The sequence below is a fragment of the Megalops cyprinoides genome, chromosome 19, assembly GCF_013368585.1.
Source record: "Megalops cyprinoides isolate fMegCyp1 chromosome 19, fMegCyp1.pri, whole genome shotgun sequence".
NCBI classification, from domain to species: Eukaryota; Metazoa; Chordata; class Actinopteri; order Elopiformes; family Megalopidae; genus Megalops; species Megalops cyprinoides.
In genome coordinates, this window is record NC_050601.1 from 19419378 (window position 1) to 19430390 (window position 11013).

Consider the following 11013-nt stretch of genomic DNA (forward strand, 5'->3'; position numbering starts at 1 on the left):
AATAATGTTCCAACCATTTTAGCCTTGACCCAGACCTTCCCCATTTAGCATGACTGTGTAGGACACTTATCTGTATACACATTCTTTTGAAATGGTCTTGAATATTCACTGCTGGATATTACTTCTGAACCATTACTTTAACATCACTATGTGCTAGGCAATTGCTTTGGTTGTGGGTTCAGTTTCGATCTGATAATCCTGAGGCACCAGACTTTAAAGATGGTACCTGTTGTCATTCTACTTGCCATTAATTACTGAGTGGGGTTAGAGGAAACGGCTCAATGATGGACTGTATGTCAATATCAAGATGCTACACATTTCAAACACTGGATGAGCTGTTGTCCTCCTGAGTCAGCAAGCCTAGCACACAGCTTCCATTCGCAGCGGGAGAGGACAGCTTTTGTGTTTATGGGTGCCTAAATAATGCTTGGCTTCCACTGTTTGACTTTACAAAATCAACATTAATTTCCAGTGTAAGTCTTCCCAGAATGTTTGCAGTTTTCCCATATCTGAACTCATGACCTTATGTCAGAAAGCAATGTATTTACCACTTCTAAACTTAAAACATTACAGTTACAGCATTCAGTTACATTGAAAAAAGAAAAGAGCAACTTCCCATTGAAAAACTACTTCCTGAAAAGTACAACTTTGCCTACCTTAAGTCATGACAACCACTGGGTAGTGATGGGCAAAGCAGAGTTTAATGAGGCACAAATCCATGTGTCAATGGTGCAAGTGACATGAAATCAGGTAACCCGATTGGAGAGTTTGTGCTGGGAGAAAGATGAGAGAAATTTTGAAATGGTTTTGCCCAGAGGGGACAGGGTGGTGCCTATCACATCATCACCATGGCGGCTGCCATGTATGGAGACATCTTCCTGCTCCAACCAAACAGCGGGATTGTTTTTCTGTCATGCTGCACCTATTGTTAGCCTAAAATAACTCAAAAGTAACCACAAAACAGACAAATGTCCTTTCCATGCAAAGATAGAGATATAAGATTACTTCGGCATAAATTTACAAAGTATCAGTAACTACAACCTAGAAAAAAACTCCTCATATGAGATTTGTTTTACCTGAGGTGTTGGGACATCTGCAAAAATTTCTTTATGTAGGTAAAAGTAATTATAGAATTTTTCCAGACTTCATCTTGCATATTCTTTGCTTATTTCAGGTTATAATTTGGGAAAATTGACTGCATACCATCCATTTTGATACTGTTCTCCTGTTGATTTAAAGTAGTAAAATACACAAAGTAGACAATCTATTTGTCAAAGACATTAGCTATTCTTTTCTGATTTATGTTTTAACACTGGCCCTGACAGACTCAACCAACCAGCTTCTCAAAATACAAGTCTATAAATTGGCAGTCATGTGATGAAAGTGGGGCGATTAAACGTCTGTCCTTGGAACGTCCAAGTATGTGAAACAAAAATCTTCAATATAGGTATGTGAGGCAATTTAAGAATTTAAGTAGTGGTACTTCAAGAGCTATGGAAAACCGCTTAATTATCAGCAGACAGGTGTGACCTCACTGTTAATTAATGAAGTGTTTATTTTCTGCAGTCCATTGTTGTGGACTGCTCCATGTAAAAGGTTGCTGGTTCAATTCCCCACTGGGGCACTGCTGCTGCACACTTGGACAAGGTACTTAACCAGCAATTGCTTCAGTAAATATCCAGCTGTATAAATGGATAACATTGTAAAAAAAAACTGTAACCAATACAAGTCACTCTGGCTAAGTGTCTGCTAAATGCCAATAATGTAATGTAAAGTAAATTAATCCAACAGGGGACCAACATGCTAGAATGCAAATAAGAGTTTTTAAAAGTGAATAGAAATCATTTAAACTCTTGCAATTGTTTGGGACAGTCAATGAAGTATGGTAATGACAGTATGAAGTGTCACTGTTAGTTTCCTCAAAGTGCGCTTTTCATTTCTTCTGATGGAATTTTTTTCCCTGTTGGCTTACCAAGGCTAGCCTCACAAGCTCTCAGTAAACAGAAAAACCCTAGTTGAAGTTTCAGGGTGGCAAGTTGCTGTTAGCATGGTGGAAGGTTATAAGTGGTTTCCATGTATCAAATTAAGGTAAAAGTGAAGCCATTACGAATGCATTTTACACCAAGATTCACCCGAGTTGAAATGCCCTTCTCAATGTCTCAGTAGTCAGTGAAGTGTGAATGTCTATGCAGTTTCCTGCGTTTAAATGCTTGTATGCAAAACGATTTATATTTCCAGGCTTACCATTCAACATTTGTCCTTTGTGTGCAGTGCAGTAAATACCAGTTTTCTCAGTCAGACATGAATCCGGACATTTGGCATGGAAGCCCAAACAGATTTATGAGAGAAAGTCAGTTGACTTTTGCATGACCAGACTTCCTATTTCCTCAAAGTGACTAAAGCTTTCCCCAAATAACATTTACTATCCATGACATTTTTCCTCATGAAATAATCAGAATACATCCAATTGTGAGTAACAGGTGTTAAATTTCATATGGGCACTGCACTTCTCTGTCTAGTTCTGCCAACACTGCCTTTAAACCAAGAGAGCCACCTGGCAATACTGTAGTGGGGCTACAAACAAGACAGACCCTCGTCCCATTCCCTCCCCGTTCAAAACTCAAGAATAAACAAACTCAAGAATGGCAAGTTTTCCCAACCATTTATTCAGACAAATTGTCTAAAATGAAGTGAGATCTTACATAAAACATTTCTGAAAAAAGAACGAAAAGGTAGAGTTTGTCATATTGTGAATTGGAATGGCGGTGCTACGGCCTCAAGCGGTATGTCTGAGTTCCGTTCCCTGGACGGTGCAGGGGAGGTGTGGGGCGGATTGGAGGGGGTAAAAATTACATGGCGAACAAGATGAGGAACGCCACCATCAGACAGAAGAGCCCCATGGCCTCAGACAGAGCGAAGCCCAGGATGGCGTAGGAGAAAAGCTGCTGCTTCAGGGAGGGGTTCCTGTGGAAGAGATGCAGGGAGCAGGAAAGCATTAGGAAAACATACAATAACAGTGGAGAGCTTTGGAAATAAGAGCTGCACATCCTCACTTGAGCCGAGTCATTATGTAGATTAAACTGACTCCGTGGTAGTGAAACAGCAAACACAGTTGTGGGCAACACAATTTCTCAGAAGATTTCTCTTCCATTTTAGGTCTGGCACGTGCACCACTGTAACTGCGAGCATGTTAACACTAACATTGGTTTTTCTCTGACATCAGCATTTGCAATACTCCAAAAGGTTGCCCATACATACCCTTGCAAACAAGGGTCCAGTTTATTCAACAGGCCTGTTATGATAAGGATTTTAGGACAGTCACTTTCCCAGTCCTAATCATTTAATACTTTTGTGTCTGCGGGTTTACATAATATGTTCAAGCAAACCAGTCGTTGCAATTTATCAAATGTGTTCTCATCAGTGTGCTCCAGGGCCAAGGCAGAGACGAGGACACTGTGCTGGGGCCCTACCTGGCATATCCGATGATCAGACTGCCGAACACCGTCCCGATCCCAGCCCCGGATCCAGCCACGCCCACCGTGGCCGCGCCAGCGCCGATGAACTTGGCGGCTGTGTCGATGTCGCGGGACACCGCGCTCATCTGGAAACCCCTGGTCACCTGCAGGGCAGATGCCTCGCTGACTGGCAACAGCGCCTGACGGACAGCAACAGGAGGTATTATTCACACACATGCTTCATTTCTTCATTTGGACCAAAAAAGACCTGAAGACCCCCACCCACCCACCACAAAGCAGAACTTTGTCTTAAACCCAAAATGGTATATACGCTAGTACATAATCTAGTACATTGTAGTAAATTAGCAATTTTCAATATACATCTTAAGTTTCACTTGTAAGAAGCAGTGACAAGCAGATGAATGGTCTGGAAATATTTGCTCATAGAATAATTCTGTACAAGTTCTCAATTGCGTCAATTTATGATGCCCCTGAATGAGCTGCTAATGGGTGATTATTGGACCAATCAATACGTTACCAGCCATTAACATAAGAAATAGAACTATCAAGAAGGCTGAGTTTATTAAAATTCATGTAGAGTTAGGTTAGGTAGAGTTATGTTTCCAGTCTTTATCAGTGGTGTTTCTAACCATTCCCTCTGACACTGCGACCAGAGAATCAGGTCCGAGTATAACAGCAGTGCTTCTAGCTCCTGGTATGAAGTCCATTTCTACATCTACAGTAAAAACTGCTCTATACAAAGCAGGGCTGAATGTGGAGAACAGAAACACATGGCTGCAAACTACTGCTTTAGACAAATGCAGCCAGAAGTCACTGTAACTGATTAGGGTCCCTCCCTTTCAAAAAAATCTTGTCAGATTCACTCTCTGAAACCAGCTATGAGCCAGCACAGTCTCACCGGCAATGTAACATACATGTTTGTTGTAAAGACACCTGTTGTGATGTATCTCCAGCCTTAAGCAAACACAGACTACCATCACAAAATTGACACCACTAAGAATGTAATGTAAAGTAATGGATTTTTACAGGCTCTGGTGTGATGCAAGTCTACATTGAGCTAACTGCAGTCAGGAAACCAAATTAGCCTCTCCCCCAAAAATTAATTAGTTATTGCAATTCATTTACATAATCTTCACAAAACAGGTTCCTGGACCCATACTGGCATGCCAGAGTATCATATAGCCACAGGGTTGGTTCTGGTCACTTTCTGACTGCTCAGACTCACCTTGTCACTCCTGGCTTCGGGTCGGTTGAATACAGACACTGACACAGGCCGGGCCAGGACTCTGGATCCACCACGCAGCTAAAGGAACAGAAATTAAGATCAGATACAAACTACAACAATCCCAGCGGTACAACACTCTGAGAAAAGACAAAGACTGCAAAGACCTTATATAATCGTACTGGAAAGCTGTTCAAAGAGGAATCGAAACATGCAACTCCCCATTCTTGCTTGCATTTACATTTAGCGACTTAACAGATGCTCTTACCCAGAGAGGCTAACAAAAGTGCTTACTGTTGCACCAATATCAATCTACAAATTATTCTTACACTCATTCTCTGCAGATGGAAGAGAATCTCCCAGCTGGAGATGCAATCAGTCTCCCATTTAGAAATCTTATTTAGAAATTGACTCTTTTGGCTTCAAAGTGGTGCACAGAACTGCTAATACGGTTGTATCAGATATATGACCATTGCAGGCTTCAACTCCTAAAATCAGCCACTACAGCATCACCTGCACATCGCAGGTCTGCAGAATCTCAATGCTAGGAGACACTTACCACTGCTGGTGAGGTAACAAACTTTGCACAGGCATACATGTTTGAAGTCTGCAGGAACAAAAAGCAAGAGTGAGTTGTATATCACCATATATACAAACATCACACATCTATCCAGAACCAATCAAAACTCTTGAACCAAAAATGAAAAACAGATTGACCTTGATGTCGATATAATAAACCTGAAACACCAAAGGGAACATATCAAGGATGCTGATGAATCTCTTCATCAAATTATGTAGCCAGAAATCTGGTGAACATCAGAAGAGCACACAAGGTTTCTCAAATTTTCAACTTCCCAACATGGGTTCTAAATACAATTCCTGATTTTGGATAACCTGCCAATACTCTCGACTGTACACATTTCACTTCAGATAAAAGCAGCTGTCAAACTAATCACAGACCACAATCTTAGGACCAAATGTCACTGACAGCACATCACACAGAGAAACCTAGACAGGCAAGCTGTCCCCTCTCTCAGATGAGAATGACCTTATGACAAAGACAGATATGACTTTGGATCAGTTTTGTAAAACCATGTGGTCTCAAGGAAGGGAGACAACACTGCAGCAACAGAAACATATCTGTATGCATACGTAACATAACAGCTCTGTAGCCATGTGACATATAGCCTACTGAAGGTAAAGTAAAACTTCAATGTGTCACTTTGCCACCTTTTCATTACCTGTCGTGTCCCTGTAATTTATACTGTTGAAGCCAAAACAGATTTTTCTGTATTTTCTTCATGCATCTCTCCAACTCCACTAGTGTAAGCTCGCCTCTTCACACATCTATACTCATACATCAGTGCTGAATGCAAGATGAATGTTTTGATGCACTTTGCACTACAAGTCCCAGTGCACCACAGCAAAGTGAGCATCGACTGGATGTAAGGTGAAACTCCATTGACATGACCCATGTCACACGCAGGTGACTTATGAGCCCTAGAGGGTGCCACAGTGCCAAGCCAAGTGGACCCCTAATGACCCTCTGTTACCTACATGCCAACCTTTGACGCAGAAATCGAGCAGTGCTCTAACTATTCCACAACTCAGTGTCTGGGGTCTACTAGGTGAGAGACAGCCAGAAGTACCCAGCTGTACTTCCTGCATTGGTTTTTGTGGCACAGACAGGATTCCAGCTATAAATCAGGCCTACATTTCCCCATAGTTTTTCAATGACATTCAAATAATTTCATTGTTACAGTAGTTAAGTTCCAGTGAGTTTGGCTGCTTGAAAGATATAACTGCATGATAAATATTACTTTCAAAATATTCTTCATCTGCAAGGATACACTGGCAGACGGTCATGGCAGCAACAACCAGTCACCAATGACTTTCAATGGCAGGCTCAAAAGTCATTGAGCTAGCTCATGTGTTAGTAATAGCACAACATGGACATTTGTAGACTTACCAACAAAGGACATAAAGCTACTGAAAATAAAGGCCTTTCAAGGACCGTGTGAGAACATCTGAAGCAAGCACAGCAGTGGAGAATCAGTGGTGCTCATGGAAGAGGATTCAAGAATCCCAGGATGACAGGGCTACCATATGCTGTCAATCTGACTCCTGTTAACCAAGCAAAGGGCTATTTTTCAGAGCAAAACACTGATTAGTTCAAATCTCGAGTCTCTGATGACAGCAGCCCTGACCCATTCTGGGGTTCACTTTCCCCTCACAGGCAACAGGTGCATGATTTCTTATCTCCAGAGACCATTAATCCTTTTGCTTTAAATGCATATTTTCTGGTCTGGTCTGTTGGCCATACCACATGCTATTGTCCTACTGCATTAAAACATTAACCCAAACCTCTCACCACACAAATCCCCATTCCACCAACCCCGATTCTCTATGTTGTGCAGTAACGTTAATCGACCACCAACGAACAGTCGACTTCGTTTGCTAAAGGTATTCAACATAGTCCTTAAGTGAATCTACCTAGCTATGCCCTTAGCTACCCTTAGACTCATTTATTTGCTATCCAAACAGTAACTTCCACTGTTAACTCGGAAGGTAACCGAACTGGCCAATACCGGCAACTAGCGCAATCTAATACAAACTAATCCAACTGGACCGACTGTTGCAAAGAACTCAAGTGAAGGGGACTACCTACTATGGGGAGTACCAGACTATGTGCATAATTTACACTCCCCCACCGTTAAGCTGCAGGGTGCATAGCTAGCCAGCTAATGTGAACGAAATACACCGAGATCAAATGTTAATACTTTCAATACAATACAATGGTATTAATTTCAGGCTCTTGCTAGCTACTCGTCGTTCAAATTTGAAGTAGCTAGTCAGCCTATTCCGTGTTAGCGAATTAGCTAGCTAGCTCCTCCTCGTATAGACCTTAGACCCAGCTAGCTAGCTAGCTAGCGACGTGAAGGTCACAATGAAACAAGATACTGAAGCAGCTATGCACTGTAACGAAATACAAGGGCAATGCATTCAGCAAAAACCACCATACAAATAAACAAAATTGGCCGAAATAATGTCAAGTAACTCTTGAGTATGCAATACCAAGAAACTATCAGCAAGCTAGTTTGTTTTGCTAGTTGCAAAAACATTGCTTTGCTGGCTTAGCTCACTCGCTAGGCCCAGAGATTCATTCAGACGTCAGACATTTTGCAGAAGTCTTGTCTGCTAGCTACCTACCAAGCTAAACGCAGTCATTAAAACATATAGCCAACGAAAACCGCAGTTTAATATACACTACTGCATAACCACCATGCATCGCTAAAATGATCTATGTTAGATAAATATGATCTTCAACAAAGAAGCAACACAAAATGTATCTCGTTAACCATCTACTGAATGGCCGTCTTACCACTTGTCAGCTTGCAATCCCCGCCTCACACTGGCTGTACCCCTTATAATAAATGCATCCTATAGCCTTACGTTACGTGTAGTCTGGATGGCTTAAATTGAAACACTCACAACACTAAAGAACAACAAAATGCATACGGCTAAAGAGTAAAGGTTACCTATTTGTCAGGGCACGCACAGGGACCAGGACCACTGCTCACGCAAGCCTCTGTAGCTAGCTAACGAAGGAGGTCGTCGCGCAGGCTCACCTTGTACTTTATAAGCGCGCATACTCCGTCCTCAATGCTCATTGGGTCCACAGAAACCACCTCTGTCTACGATTGGCCCCTGGTTAGAAATAAAGTCTATGCATACCCTATGGTCCATTTTCTAAATAAACTACAATAATTGGTATTGGTTGAAGTGAGATTTGACAGACGATTACGCTCCAGTTTTCTGGTCTGGTTGGCCCAATTTGCCGGGAAATGCAGCTAATATAAGTCGTGTTCACTCATAGATAGGCTAAAGCTGTCTGGCTCACTGTGGGTTCATGACGTTGGGGCAAGTGCTGCCTGAGTCCGCGGATATTCACACTACTTATAGCAACTCTGCTGCGTTGATCGATGTTATCTACAAGCCCGTTCACTTCAGATCAGGATCAGTGGATCTGCGCAGCGGCAGCCAGTAATTGATGACCGTGAACAAACAAGGGAGTCTTTCCAAGTACGTCTAGTGTCCTATATTCCCATTGGTCATTATTGCTGGAAATCCCGCCTACAACACATAGTGCTGATGACAAGACTCTTCTACAACTTTTGCACTCTTACGATTGATTAAACATTGTACGAATAAAGAGCAAGTTTATACATTTAAACAAGGCAGACACATTCTTAAGAAATGTGTAGCTGCCTATTATCACATTCAGAATAAAACGGAAGTGTCATATGTTTCATGTATGATAACATAGAAATTTGGTTCCGGAATCCAGAATTTATTATCATCATTAACGTATTAATGATGGTATCATCAATTAAATTAAGGGTTAAGGTTAGAAGAAAGAAAAGACAGAAAAAAGAAAAAAGCAGCAGTAACTCAAAGTCTTGTAACTCAGTCTGTCATAAGCAAATCATTAATATTACAAGGAAACAATTATCACCAATTATTAGCAAGGAAGATAGTCCAATGCAGCAATCTAGATACACATTAAATAAAGTGTTAGAAGAAAGTAACAAGGTCAGATAATCCTGGCATGTTTGTTCTCATAACCATGAAAATGAGCTACAAATGTGCCGATGTGAGAATTTACTGATGCAGAGCATCAAAAAATCCATTTTGTTAGCATAGCTCCACCATGTGTCAATCATGTTATCATACCCTATGAGAACACAGCTATCTCAACTAGTTAGGAACCCATAAGCGTTTTTTACTGGTCCTTTGCTTAATGATACAGATGGCCACATTCTCAGTCAAGCTAGTGTACCAATTTAAATCATAGCTTGACCTGTTAGCAACCAGCTAGTTAACACTGTTCCCAGTATCCCACATGATGGCATGACTAGGCCCTTCATTAACAAGATAGATATAGACCAGTGGTTATGATTTCTCTCTGGAAAGCATATGCTGTCCAACATTTTTGATAACGCAACTGTGATATTGCACTGTGAAAACACATTTTCATTGATTGATATCGGCACTGATTTGATTCCCCTACCAGTCCCAGTTCTGCCATTCCTCATTTATGGAGACAAAGTCAGACATAACTCCAAAAACTGGGATCATTGCTAAAGTTATTTGGCTAACATCATCTAATCAGCACTAGCTTATTACATCTCACAAGCCACTGACTTTCATTAACAAACTGGTATGCCTGTGTTTGAAAACTACCCTGTGCCTTGGGCAGATGAGCTGACTGGGCACCTCAGGGACATGCAGTTCACTTCCACTTCAGACCATGACCCCAGGGTAGGTGCTCCTTTCTCCCTCATCCAGGATGGTGTTTACATAGGGCCCCAGCCAAATTCTAGCATCAGATGCTCAGCCTGCTATAACCTCACCGAGCATCTGCTGCACCGCTGATTACTTTTATGATGTTGTGATTCATTCTGATAGTTGGGGGCTTCATCTGGACCAGGTACACAATGTTCTCTCAACAAACAGGTACAATGAGAAACAAAGATTTTTCATTGGCTAGGGCCTCATCGAACCTCAAGAGCAGAAGATAAGGGATAATATGAGACTGGCCTGACTGCAACAGTGAGACACAGGTAAGGGCATCCCGTCACCTGACAAGGCACAAGAAATTAATTCTATCTCGCTTTGCCTCTGTAGCTACTCCCCTGACAAAGCTCACCCAGACGATGCTCTGGTGACACTTAGACAGGGAGGACATTGAAATCACAGTCTGTGAAGAGCTGGGTCTGTGACCACGAGCTCTCTCCCAGCCTTTTGTCCTTGCAAGTCGATCTCTCCGATATAGGCTTGGGAGTTGTTCTTTTGTAGATGAACCACCAAATGAGCTCTAAGAATATCTTGGACTGTTCATCTCTTGTGAATGGCTGCCACATGAACAAGGCATGGCAGAGTGGAGAAAGGGTCTGGCAATCAAAAGGTCACTGACCATTCTGTGGTAAGTAACAACACCCAGCCCAGCCACTGTAATCTGGCCTAACCTGCGCTGGATTTAGTTCCTAGCTAGTTGTGTTGTATGTAAGTATCTGCATGTGTATTTGTGTGTGTGAAGGGAAATTTAAATAAAAGTGTCCAAATCAAAGGTAAACTGCAATGCTCCACGGTAGATGACCCACTATCCCCATTTGCACTATACCATACTGCTTGCTGTAATTTTGGAATTTCTAACTGATTGGGATAATTTTGATTAATAAACGTATTAATCTTAATCTCTGCTTGTGATCTCTCATTCGACCAATTTTAATGATGCAAAGAGCAGGATTTGAG

General features: G+C 41.7%; 1 protein-coding gene across 1 annotated transcript; it reads right to left on the bottom strand.

Annotated features, from left to right (window-relative positions):
* Positions 1-2643: 2643 nt before the first annotated feature.
* Positions 2644-8314, bottom strand: atp5mc1 (ATP synthase membrane subunit c locus 1). Its single transcript, XM_036552594.1, has 5 exons — positions 8238-8314; positions 5258-5305; positions 4702-4779; positions 3471-3655; positions 2644-2964 (listed from the first exon to the last, which is right to left on the bottom strand). The coding sequence occupies exons 2-5, from the start codon at positions 5294-5296 to the stop codon at positions 2850-2852; spliced, it is 417 nt and encodes a 138-aa protein (XP_036408487.1). The 5' UTR covers positions 5297-5305; positions 8238-8314; the 3' UTR covers positions 2644-2849.
* Positions 8315-11013: the final 2699 nt, after the last annotated feature.

What these genes read in the sequence shown, in the direction of transcription:
- atp5mc1 (XM_036552594.1), bottom strand. Translation starts at nt 5,296, where the DNA reads ATGTATGCCTGTGCAAAGTTTGTTACCTCACCAGCAGTG. An exon ending in TTGTTACCTCACCAGCAGTG is followed by an intron (nt 4,780 to 5,257) that starts GTAAGTGTCTCC and finishes CTGTTCCTTTAG; the next exon opens with CTGCGTGGTGGATCCAGAGT. An exon ending in CTGATCATCGGATATGCCAG is followed by an intron (nt 2,965 to 3,470) that starts GTAGGGCCCCAG and finishes TCTCTTCCACAG; the next exon opens with GAACCCCTCCCTGAAGCAGC.